Below are 13,491 nucleotides of genomic sequence, written 5' to 3' on the forward strand. Positions count from 1 at the left end.
GACTTTTTGTCAAGGAAGCCAGAAAACAATGAATGACTTTAAAGTGCTGAAAGAAAATGAAAACTTACAATCTAGAATTCTACATCCAGGGGAAATTGTTCCTTCAAAAAATGAAGACAAAATAAAGACATTTTCAGGCAAATAATAACTGGAGAATTTATCACCTGCAGTAGTACACTTACAAGAAATATTAAGGAAGTTTTTCAAGTGGAAGGAAAACAATACCAGATAGAAATTGGGAACCACACAAGGAAATGAAGAGCTCTGGAAATGTAAGCATGTGGATTAATATGAGACATTTTTCCTTATTTTTAAATTACTTTAAAAGGTAATTGATTGTGTAATCCAAAAATAACAATAATGTAGTCTGAGATTTATAACAAATGTAGAAGAAAATTAATGAAAACAATAGCACAAGGGAGGAGAAAGGGAAATGGAAGTAGTGTTGTAACCTCTTCTATTTATATGAGGCAGGCTGTGACAAGTTAAAGATGCAGACTGTAAACAGAGAAACCACTTTTAAAAAGAATAGCAAAGAGATATACCTAAAAGCCAAAAGAAAAGATAAAATGGAATACTTAAAAACAAAATAAAACTCAATCCAAATAAAGGCAGGAAAAGAAAAGACCAGTTGAGATGAATAGAAAACAAACAGGATCATAGAATTAAACTCAACCATATTGAAGTTGCATTAAATGTAAATGTTTCAAACAATCCAATTACAAGGCAGAGATTGTCAGGACAGATTAAAAACACAACCCAACTAGATACAATCTACTAAACTTGCACTTTAAGTAAAAAGTCACAGATAGGTAAAGGTAAGAGGTGAAAAAGATATACCATGCAAACATGAATCTGAAAAAAATATCTGCAAAACATGTATCTGGTAAAGAACTTGTTTTCAAAACATACATTGAACTTCTATAAGCTATTCATAAGAAGAGAAATAACCCAATTAAAAATGGGCAAACCATTTGAATAGACACTTCACCAAAGAAGATATTCAGATGGCAAATAAACACGTGAAAAGATACTCCACATGATTAGTCACTAGAGATATGCAGATTAAAAGCCCGTTAAAATTATACTACAGACCCACTAGGATAGCTTAAGTTAAAAATGTCTGACAATACCAAGTGTTGACAAGGGTGTAGAAGAACTGAAACTCTCATATGTTTCTGGTAAGAATGTCAAATAATATATTCCAAAATGTTATCTGGAAAACAGTTTGGCAGTGCTTTATAAATTTAAACATAAACCTAACATATGATCCAGTAATACCACTCCCAGGCATTTTCCCAAGAGAAAAAAATGTATGTCCACATACATACTTGCTGGCAAATGTTCATAGTACCTATATTCATAATAGACAAAAACTTAAAAGAACACAAGTATGCATCAACTGATGGATAACAAATTGTGTTATATCTATAATGGAATACTGCTCAGCAATAAAAATGGATGAACTGCTGATACATATAATAACATGGATGAATCTCAAAAGCATTATGCTATGTGAAAGAATCCAGACATACAAGACTATATCTGTATGATTCAATTTATACGACATTTTAGAGAAGGCAAAACTATAGTGATAGAAACCAGATCAGTGGTTGCCAGGGACAGGGTATAGAGGGAGGAGACTGACCTCAAAGGAGCATGGGAAACTTTTGGAGAGGTAGAAATATTTTTTATTATGATTGTGGTGGTTGTGATTATATGACTGTCTAGATTAGTAAAAACTCATCAAACTGTATATTTAAATTGGTGAATTTTATTATATGTAAATTAACACCTCAATAAAGCTTAAAAGTAATAATAAAAAGAAAATCAAAACAAAACAAAAACCCAGTAATGGTAAGAAAGCTAGAGTAGCTATATTTATATAAGAAAAAGAAGACCTTTCCAAGAACCCCTCCCAGAAGACCTCCTTTAACCTCTCATTGGCCAGAATTTGCTCACGTGTTCATGCTTAAACTAATCACTGACAAGGGAATAGAATTTCTGAAGCTTAGCCTTGGAGCTTTAGAGAGCTCATGTTGTAGAGTGATCAGGAGTTACCCGCTGGGCCAGGGGAGGGAGGCAGTCTCCCTTGAGCTATATGGTTCAATAGAAGTGGGTGGACTTCTCAGCAACAGTGAAGTTCTGTTAGAAAAGAGGAAGGGAGGTATATTACTGAGAGTAACTGTAGCAGCTGTAACAAGTAAACCCTCACATTTCAGTGACTGAACACCTTCCAAGCTAATTTCTCCCTAGCATGACAGGACAAGGCAGGTGTTCCTGGTCGTGGGCAGCTTTCCTTCATGTAGAGATTCGGGGACTCATGTTTCTTCCCCATCTCGTGGTTCTGTCACCTTAGGTGTCTGCTTCCACTGAGCAGATGGGGGAAAAAGGCTATAAAGAAGCCACAGAACTACTTCTTAACCTGCTCCCCTCAAAGTTACACATGGAATTTCTGCTCATACTTACTCACATCTAGATGGAAAGGGAGTGGAAATACAGTTCCCGGCAGGAGAGTTGATTCTCAGTGATAACTCCACACGGTGGAATGGGACACACATTCTGGTGGCATCTGGGTGTCTGTCATGGTGAAGGTAGAGGTGGGGGCACTCACCGTTGAGTGACAAACCAACAGCTTCTACCACAGAAATGTGTAATTTACCATTGCTCAGTTATCCCGCAAACAATAGTATTTTTGTCCCCACTTTACCTATGTGGAAAAAGACCCAGAGAGTTTAAATAACTTGGGTCAGGTCAGAGAGCTTTTGTCAGTGGCAGAGCCTGAATGTTTACCTATGTTGTGTGACTCCAGTTCAGGTCTCTTAACTTTTATCGTACATCGCCTGAAGAAAACCAGCACCATTGCTTTCTTCATCATTTGATTTTTGGTGCTTCTGGCTTAGATGAGTGTCCAAAGGAAAACTTTTAAGAATGGGCCACACAGATGAGGAGAAGGTGTCTGCCTTACACTCACCAAGTTCTTTTTTGTTTTTGTCATAGTGTCATGGACCATGGAAATGCTACACCAGCCTCTCTTTTCTAGAATAATATTGACCCATGTCTGGGCAAATAAAAGTTTAGTACGAGTAGGTCTGTTCACATAAATCCTAACTCTCTGTTTGGTTTTTTTGTTTGTTTGTTTTGTGTTTTTTTTGCGGTATGCGGGCCTCTCACTGTTGTGGCCTCTCCTGTTGCGGAGCACAGGCTCCAGATGCGCAGGCTCAGCGGCCATGGCTCACAGGCCTAGCCACTCTGCGGCATGTGGGATCTTCCCGGACCGGGGCACGAACCCGTGTCCCCTGCATGGGCAGGCGGACTCTCAACCACTGCGCCACCAGGGAAGCCCCCTAACTGTCTTATTTGGCAGGAATGACTAGTTCTCACGACTCACGTGACAACCCCCCTCCCCACAAAATAACGGGTTTCAGGTTTTCTTGTTTTGTTTTGTTTTTAATACTAGCATGCAGTGAGAAGTGGTCAAATCTTATTTTTCTTGTTTTCATCATAGTCTTTGACCACCCGTGGCATTCTGTATATCAAACATGTGCCCAAGACAGCAATAGAAGGATGGTCTAGAGGTAGGAAGGGAGCATGGGCAAAGGCAAGGGCTGGCAGAAGGCTTTTCCAGTTTATTAAGATAGTAGTACCATTCACACCTCATTTTTTATTAAAAACAAACACAACATTCTTCCTATAGCTGCCACTGTCAGATGAACAGCCTGGTGGAAGGAAATGCTAAATGAGTTCCTTCTGATTCAAAGTCCTTGGTACGTTACCTGCAAATGTGTTTACAGAGGATGAATTTCTTCTCCTAGAAGAGAGAGCCTCACTTGAGCCATTCACCTCTTTAATCAGATCTCAAGAACGTTCCAAGTAAATTTATTTTAAGCAATTTCCTCCTGGAAACCCAGAACAGAGGTGGTCATACCCTCCGTTTGAAGTGCTAATAATTTACACTGTAACTCCAGTTGGCTCCCTTGTCTGCACTTGGCGTACTTGATGAAATCATTTTAATACTCCGTAATCACTTTAATATACTGTGATATCGTGGACAAGTTACTTGGGCTCTCTGGGCCTCAGATGCCTCCTCTGTAAAATGAGGGGGTTAGAGTAGATAGTGGTTTGGGATTATTTTTTCCTCAAATAAAATTTTATGAGGCACTTCAATAGATAAGGGATAAAATTACACTAACAGTTGGAGCGGAAGCATTTACTAAGCAGGCCTGCTATGTGTCGAACACCGTGCTGGGTGCTGGGTGAGTGGAACACAGCTTCTACTCTCATTCTGGTGGGGGAGACAGATGTAAATACAGGACAGTTGTGCAACTATATGGCACATGCATTAAATACAGAGCTAGAGATATGCACAAGGCATGGTGAGGACAGCAGCCTGGGGAAACAGGGAGGGCGGTAGTCATAGTAGATGCCCCGAGACACAGCCCTGGGCCCCTCCCATGGTTTCCACGCAGCCAAGGGGGACAGTTCAGTGCATGCTGCCAGTGGCCCAGCCCAAGCACACCCGTGTTTTTCCACCTGCCTGCATCAGGACTCTGGGCCCAGAAGCTGCAGACAGAGGCGTGGAGGAGTTAATGTCACTGGGGGCCAACCTCAGCTGTTGAGACATGACAATCAGAGGGCCAATGCCTGAGGCTTCTGTTCCTGGGGGACAGTTCTGAGGCACATGGGACACAGATGGCCCCCTGGAGAACACAGTCTTTATTCTCTCTCTTTCCTTCCCCGACTTGCCCCCCCACCATTCCCTCAGTACTGCTTTCTGAGATCACTTGCCAAATCAGCCACTCACACCCAAGTCAGGGTCTCAGGTTCTGCTTTCAAGGCAACCTAACCTAAGGGGTGGCTACATGTAGCAGTGTGAGAGGCACTGCAGAGGGAGGACAGGATGGCAGCAGATGCTAAGAAGTGAGAAGCAGCAGAGCAGTTCAGGGCTGGCAGAACCGTCACACTGAGCGGTTGAGCGGTTGCCTGCATAGAATCTGGGGTCACTTACCATCCATCTGCCCAGGACACTCGCAGACCACTCCAACCCTCCAACCCTTGTGTGCTTGGAGAGAGCGAGCTCTTTCTCATATTTGCTAATCAGTGAAGACGAAGGAACAGCACACTTTTCGAGGGTTAGCGGAGGAGAGGCCACTGCCTGCTTCTCTTGGAAACGATGTGCTTTCTCAGGAGCTCCGAAGACTCTGATGGGTTTCAGTGCCCTCTTCATCCCAACAGTACTCCGAGTTCAAGGGTGGCTGACACAGGCGAATCACCTTCCAGCCTCTGCCTGGAAGCAGAGTTCGTTTCTTGTGATTATTACCTCATTGTATTTAATCTGCAAATGAGGAGTTAGAATTTAAAATGTCTCTTGAAGGGCAGGAGGTGTAGAATAGAATTTTACAGTAGGGAGGATAGGAAACTGCTTCCTACATTGTGTCACTGCCTGAACAGAATAAAAGAAATGCAAATGAAAAAAGATAAAATGAGGGAAAGGGAAAATTATGGTGGCAAGGGAAGGAGGAGCTGGAAGTGAGGTAATTCAAAATTTATGCTGGGGCTTCTCTGGTGGCGCAGTGGTTGAGAGTCTGCCTGCCGATGCAGGGGACACGGGTTCGTGCCCCGGTCCAGGAGAATCCCACATGCCGCGGAGCGACTAGGCCCGTGAGCCATGGCCGCTGAGCCTGCGCGTCCGGAGCCTGTGTGCTCTGCAACGGGAGAGGCCACAACAGTGAGAGGCCCGCGTACCGCAAAAAAAAAAAAAAAATTTATGCTGGAAGTCCTATTCCTTTCTGCTAGATGAAGGCCACAGATTTGACCATAAGCTTTCTAACCACTACCATGAAAAGGAAAACTGCCAGTTATAATATTTACAAAGTCCATTAGGTAAAAAGAAACCAGTCGCTAAGGAAAAGCACAACTCTTTGTAGTACTGAGACCAGAGTAAAATTTCTCGCTGGGTCCTAAGTAGAGAGGCTGTTGCCTAATGCGATGAAGAGGATCTGTAAACCTGTCCTTAGGACTGTTCCTTAGGACATCCCTCAGTACAGACTGATGGCACATCGTGACAAAATGCAATTCCATGAAAGCAACTTTATGGGGGTGCCGATAGGATATAGCCAGATATCAAGCTCACTGATGGTCTGCTTCCTTCATAATTCAGGGGTAGATCTCAGGGTACCTAAAGAAACGTACCGACTGCATTGATGCCAGTAATCTTCCATAAATACTGTGCTAGCCATCAATCAGCCCACCTGGAGCAGCTCTGACATCCTCCTGTGAGAGGCTGGGGCCACATGAGCACACCCACCATGGCTGGGAAGCAGACCACCAGGGTTTTCGTGGGCAGGCCGCCAAGATTCTCCTCAGAAAGTAACTTTGCATTCTTTCTAACTTAGAGGCAAATGGGTGATGGACGCCAGCCACAGAGGCTTTATGTCATAAAGCACGGATACAACAATTTTAGGCCAGAAAGAATTACTGAAGCAGGGGCTATAAACGGGCCTCTGCCCCAGGGAAAGGAAAGCCACTCAGTAAAGTATCCCTGACGCTGGCTTGCAAATTGCCATGCCCCACGTACCTTCCAGGAGAGACAAAGTTGCAAAAATGTATCTCTCTGCTCAGTGACTTGCTGAGGGCCATTATGAGCTACAAAATGGATAAAAATGGGGAGATATCTACGAAAAATGGTAGCTTGGTTTTGCAATCATTAATCTGAGTCCCCAGCAGTACCGTAGGTAGGTAGCAGGGGTATTATCCTAGTTTTCCATACAGCTTTGACATCTGACCGTGCCCTGTTCTCTAATGCTGCAAGGGCACACACCAGCCCAGCCCAAACAGGTGGAAGTTAAGAAAAGGAAACAACAGAGACAAAGACTTAACTTTGGAAGAGGAACTAGAAAAGAGAGTTGCCTGGATTTAGATAAATCACACAGTCTTGAGGTTGAAAAGGACTTCCTTTGAAGGCAGCTAGTCCAGTGCCCCACCCAATACAGTAATTCCCCCATGGCCCCCCTTACAGGTAGGCATGTAACCTTTCACTGAATGCTTTTTAGAGAGGAGAGGATAACACCAAATAACATAGCTCCTCTCATCACTGATGACTAACTGGTAATGACAAATGAGGCCAATTCAGTCTCTTAGCAACTTTTACCCAGTGACTCAACATAACACCCGAAGCAAGTCTATTCCTCCTTTGAAACGCAAAACTTCACCATAATCTGAAGATAACTATTCAGAGCTCCCTGTTGTCTTCTCCAAGTCTTCCAGAAGAACCTATTTCCATATAAGGTAACTCCTCTCTGGATGAGGGTTGCCAGACTTAGCAAATAAAAATGTAGACTGTCCAGCTGAATTTGTGTTGCAGATAAACAAGGAATACTTTTTCAGTTTAAGTATGCTTCATATGATATTTGGGACATATTTATACTGAAAAAGTGTTCTTTGTTTCTCTGAAACTCAGGTTCAACTGGGCATCTTGTATTTTAGCTAGTAGCTCTACTCTGGATGCATTTTAGTTTACAAGTGTTTTTAAGATGTAGTGCCTAGAACTTAAGGCATTGTTCCATTTGAACCCTCAAGCAGAGCTCAAGTTGGGTGAGAAAGGCTGGTGGAGGAATGGTCAGGGGAAGGAAGGGGGACACTCCCACCCCCACCCATGCTTCTGTGTGAAGACTGGGGTACAGTACCTTCCAGGGCACAAGTTCAGGCCAGGTGGGCACCTTTGGGTACCATCACATTCGGCAGCCCTAGCTTTCGGTAAATCATCTCCCCCAACATCCCGAGCTCCCTCTAACTATTTCCAACTTCTGTGATGTGGCTGCACTTCCTTCTTGTAATGGACTCTGCTGTCTCTATTCATTGTCGGAGGTATTTTCAGCCCGGAAGATAGTATTTTGGCACAATACTACACACAATAACTGGTGCCTCTCTAATCTACTTACCTCCCTTTCAATTTCCTTTGCTCTTCTGGCATCAATCTTCTCCCCTTCCTTTACAGCATTCCAGGTCTTTTGACACATTAAACTAGATTATAAACTCCTCTAGGGCAAGGGCTATGCATACGCTTAATATAGTCATAATGCCTCACTTTTGTAGAAAGCTTTTATTGCAAAAGACTTGTCTCATTCCATTTTCTTATTTTTCTTCTCACATTTTCACCCCAGTGTCCCTGCAGGAGTAAATGCTTGGAAGTCACTTCTGGCCAGGAATCAGGGGCAGTTCCAGGCATCTCAGGACACTTTCCTCACTATCTCCCATTTTGGTCTTTGAGGCCAGAGGTCACAGAGCACAGCCCTCGGCAGGACCATGCTTAACCCATTTCAAACAGATAAGGCCCCTTACTGTTTTTGAAGCTTGTCAGATGGGCATTCCACAACTTCCCTCACGGCTTCACCAGCACCGAATGACTCTCACTCATCAGGAAATGAAGGCTTCCTCTCACCACCCCTCCCTTTTTAACTCTTAATTCCATTCTCTAATTCCATGATTAAATCTTAAATTTATTTTTGAAATTTAGTAATTACTTCGTAATTACTTTTAGTAATCCCCTGTTTAACTTCAATAGGGGAAATAGACACCTGGAAACAATTCAAGGACAATTTAATGAAATTGATTAGTGTAATGAAATGTTGCCATTGAACACACGCCTTTGCTGGCCATTCCGCTAAAGTAGCGTCCAGGTCATCTGGAGAGACACAGAGAGAGACAGAAAGAGAGAGAGAGAGAGTATGGGCTGGTGGAGGTGGCAAAGCTAACACATGAGGTCTGGGTGAATCTTAGGACAATCGGCAAAATCGGCAAATTCATTCCATGGGACCTTTTAACGTTTCCATGTTCAACTTTAAACAATGTGATTTTACTGATCTCAGAAGGAAAACCTGTTAGGAATGAGTCTGTGGGACCCTCATGGAGTTTTCAGGGGTAATGTCTGCAGACAGATCCGTGTAATCAAGAGACAGTAATGGCTGGCTGTTGTGACCAGAGCCTCTGAGGGTCTCTGTGATGTGGCAGGAATCCCATGGAGGCGGGACTCACCTCCTTGGGGATGGGTGTGGGTCAGAGTTGCTGGAGAGTGAGCCTTCCTGCCCCAGGCAAGCTTACAGACTAAGCAAACTGAGAACAGTTCGTTGGGGCAGAAGCCTTACCTGTATAGGGGGTTACTCGCTCTGGCAAAGAAATGTCTTTCATAATAAGAGTATCATCAGATTCCAGAGTCATGACTTAACAAACTGTGCTGGTCTGCTTCAGGTGCTCTGTTCCTTTAGTTCGAAACATATTTTATCCTTTGGTAGTCAGGGCTATGCAAAGGGTGTGGTGTTATGACCAAGCATCTGGAGTTATTAATTTAGCCTCATTTTCTGCTACAACAACAGCTGTCTTGGGCTGACTTTCATGACACAGTTAACTGCCCACCACCAACAGGCCACCCATTTTTAGTCCTCAGTCTACTGGCCCTGCCTGGACAGTCTTATTTCTTCTTTCCATTTCAACTAACCACTGTTGTTTCCATGATTGTAAGATGCACCATTAACTTAATAACATCTAGGTGTGGGGAAGGGAGGGGAGAAGAATCACTATCACATTAAATACACAACATCTATTGTCAGATCACCCCTCCACCTCACAGCTAAAGGCCTGCTGATCATTCAAGACTTGGTTCACAGTCATGCCCTCTGAGCTTTTTTGGACAAGCTTCCCCAGGACTGACCACTCCCTTGTGTCACAACTGCAAATGCTGTCACGCCTACTAAGTCAGGATGCACAGACTGTAAGCACCTCAAGGGCAGGAACTGTTATATTTACCCCTGTATTCCCAGGCTCTAGCCCAGTGCCTAGCATTAATTCATTCTACAAATATTTACTAAAGACCTACCATATGCCAGGCACACACCCAGACTTGCACTTTGTTTGTTAAACAGAAGAGTTTTTAGCAAACATCGACTCTGCAGTGATGTGAGAGATGTAAAATGAGCATGTGACCGTCTCTTCGGCCCTTCCATTATTAGACAGAGATGGGAGCAATGTGTATGTTGTTAGCTTGGGCTGATATAACAAATATAAACTGGGTGGCTTAAAACAACAGACACTTATGTCTCACAGTTCTGGAGGCTGTGAAGGCCAAGATCAAGGTGCTGGTCCATTTAGTACCTGGTGAGGGAATCTCTTCCTAGTTTGCAGACAGATGCCCTCTTGCTATATCATCACGTAGCATAGATATAATCTCTCATGTCTCTTCTTATAAGGGCACTAATCCCATGCATGAGGGCTCCATCCTCAGGACCTAATTACTCTCCAAAGTCCCCACTTCCAAACACCATTGGGGATTAGGGCTTCAATATATGAATTTGGCGGGTCCACAGACATTCAGTCCATAGTATGTGCTAAACCAATCGTGACCAAGTGCCAGAATGTGTGCTTCAGACATTAAGCACTGTGCATAGTTAAGAAAGGGAAAGATTTGAGCTTCTGGAGAAGCCAGGCCTTACTCTTCTCTGTAGTTCCAGCATCCCCCAAGGCCTAATATTAGGCTTGCATTTAAGGTTGATTGAATTAAATTGAAAAATTTGCCTGAAAAATTCTATGGGATGGGAAATTGAAAGGAATTGTAGGGTGGGTAAATGGCATGAAGAAAGGCTTGGTGACAAAAATGAATTGAAAAAAAATTTTTTTTGGATTTCCCTGGTGGCGCAGCAGTTAAGAATCCACAGCGGTTAAGAACCCGCCTGGCAATGCAGGGGACATGGGTTCAATCCCTGGTCCGGGAAGATCCCACATGCCAGCAACTAAGGCCGTGTGCCACAACTACTGAGCCTGCACTCTAGAGCCTGAGAGCCACAACTACTGAGCCTGCACACCACAACTAATGAAGCCCGTGTGCCTAGAGCCAGTGCTCCGCCAAAGAAGCCACTGCAATGAGAAGCCAGCGCACCTGCGCGCATCAGTGAAGACCCCCCAACAAAAATAAAATAAAAAAATAAAAAATTTTTTTATTGTGTTAAAATATATATAACATAGAATCTACCATTTTGACTGTTTTTAAAGTGTACAGTTCAATGGCGTTAAGTACATTCACATTATTGTCCCACCAGGTATGAATTTTTAAGAGTCTCTTGCAGAAGGGTTCATACCTGGCTAAATTTAGGCACTTTTGTTAGTGGAAATAAGAAACACTTGTTAGTGGAAATAATGATTATCAGAGTAAAAGCAAAGTTCCTCTCCCCAATTGGGGCAATTTCCCATTAACATCTGTGATTTGTTTTGCATATATTAATGAAAGGCTGTGGTATTGGGGGGCGGGGGCACCAGTTCTGCTCCCTGTATGTTTGAATTATCCTTGTGAAGTTTTAAACAATGAACACTAATTTTTTCCCCCAATACTGGGCCTTTTGTATTCAAATCAAAAGCACAAAGCCCCATTATGGGGGGAGAAAAGAATCTTTATTGGCAAACAGTTGTGTCCACTTAAAGCAATAAATAAAAAGTCTAAAGAGTACATTCCATATGAAGTACTGTAGCTATTAATACACGGGTTCCCAGGGTCTGCCCCCCTCCCCCCATGGGTCTATTTGTGGGGAGTGTTAATCAGTGCCATAGGCACCCCTGAGAAGGAAGGAGGTGGGTGAGGAGAGGCGAGGCAGGCCCACCCAGCCTCAGGGCAGTGAGCAAAGCCTGTGAGATCTGGGTTCTGGTGTTGACACTTCGATGTGAATCCCAGGGCAAGGCACCACACAATAAGGCCTCTGCTCTTTGGAGGCGAGAATCCGCAGCCTTTAAAGTCCTTTCCTCTCAGGACTTCCCTGGTGGCACAGGGGTTAAGACTCCGCACTCCCGATGCAGGGGACCCAGGTTCAGTCCCTGGTGAGGGAACTAGATCCCGCATGCATGCCTCAACTAAGAAGCCTGCCTGCTGCAACTAAGACCTGGTGCAACCAAATAAATAACTAAAGTAAATACAGAAATATTTAAAAACAAAGAAAGTCCTTACATCTCTTTCAGTCATATCTGAATAATATTTAGCCAGGTCCAAGCGGCTGGTTGGTGGGGTGCTTAGTTCAGGACAAGTGGGTGAAGGTGCGGGGAGTTAGCTGAGGGAATTGGAGCCCCGCGTGGGTGACTCCAGAGTGCTGGAACGCGGGGTGGCTCGGAATGGAGCTCAAGCGATGGGATTTCCAGATGAGTCTTTCTAAGGCCAACTTTTAAGGTCGGAGGAAAGTTTGCCGCGGGGAGGGGGCCCCGAGGGGGGAGCTGGGTGGGCTTCGACGTCTCCTCCCCTTTAAGCGGGTGGCCCCGGCCCTGCCTCTGTTACCTGGAGCGGGGAGGGGCTTGGGAAAGTTTGTGTTTGTTGCTGGCAAAGCGCCGGATGGGAGGCGCGGGCGGGCGAGCGCTGCGGTTCCTCCCTCCTGCTTTCGGGAAGCGGTCGGGGCTACACGCTCGGCTCGGCGGGGCGGCCCTGGCGCCCGGCTCCCGGTGCCCGGCCGGCTGGAGGAGGAGGGCGGAGGCGGGCGGGCGGGAGCGGAGCGAGGGGCGCACGTCGGCCCCAGCGCTGGGATTTCTCGGCTGGCGAGGAGAGCGGAGCAGGCGCGCGGCCCAGGCGGAGGAGCGCTGACTCTGGAGCAGCCGGAGCTGGAGGAGGAGGAGGAGGAGAGGCGGCGGGAAAGGAGGAGGAGGGGGAGAGTCGCTCCCGCCCGGCGAGCATGGGGCGCCTGGCGCCGAGGCCTCTGCTGCTGGCGCTCCTGTCGCTGGGTGAGTGCGCGCGGGGCCCGGCGGGGCGCGGGGGGCTCGGCCAGGCGCGGGGGGACCTGTGGGGCGCGGCTGCCGCGCGCGGCCTGGGGCGCCGACGGTGCCGGGGCCACTCCCGGGAGAGCGGGCCGGGATCCGCGGGCGGCGGGGCCCGGCGGGGAGCGGGCGCGAATCGCGCGGGGTGCGAGTCGCCGTGCTCCAGGCCGAGCCTCGCCCGCACATGTGCGGGGGGGAGTGGCCCCAGGCCGGCTTCCCCGGGCCCTTCCTACCTGTTAGCCGCCCGCGGCCGGCTCACCTTGAACTCCCGGCCCGGAAGGTGCCTGCGGTCCCGGCCCGCGTCCCCGGCTCGGGAGCGGAAATCCGCGGCTTTGATCTGCCCCGCCATGGCCGAGACCGGCCGAACCGCACTCCACACACACTCCCCCGCGCCGGGCTGCCTTTCCAGGGAAGCGAGAGGATCCGCCAACTTCCTTCTGCGAAGGTCACCGGGTGGCCCCGAGCGCTACAGTAAAAATCGGTGCGCGGGTCCCTCTGTCATGTTAGTTGTGGCTAGCTCTTCTGCCTCAGTCTTCTCCTTCAGCTCCTCTGAAGCTGCCTCGCTGCATATTTGCACACAAAGACCTGGGAACCTTGGCTTCTTCAACTTTTCCTACCTGTTACTTTTTCTCCCTTACTGTCCCCTGTTTTCCACCCTCTCTCAACCTTGGTGCCTCTAGATTATTTGGCCCAGCGCCCTCCCCCAACCCAAGGAAT

General features: G+C 46.3%; 1 protein-coding gene across 1 annotated transcript in view; it reads left to right on the forward strand.

The window, feature by feature from the left end:
- Positions 1-12,393: 12,393 nt before the first annotated feature.
- The window catches only part of PTGFRN (prostaglandin F2 receptor inhibitor), an 83,925-nt gene continuing 82,827 nt past the window's right edge, over positions 12,394-13,491 (forward strand). The window contains exon 1 of the mRNA XM_067727410.1: positions 12,394-12,741. Coding sequence (XP_067583511.1) covers positions 12,693-12,741 — 49 coding nt within the window. The 5' untranslated portion in view covers positions 12,394-12,692. The remainder of the gene's footprint in view (positions 12,742-13,491) is intronic.

This window comes from Pseudorca crassidens, chromosome 2 (assembly GCF_039906515.1).
Source record: "Pseudorca crassidens isolate mPseCra1 chromosome 2, mPseCra1.hap1, whole genome shotgun sequence".
Taxonomy (NCBI): Eukaryota; Metazoa; Chordata; class Mammalia; order Artiodactyla; family Delphinidae; genus Pseudorca; species Pseudorca crassidens.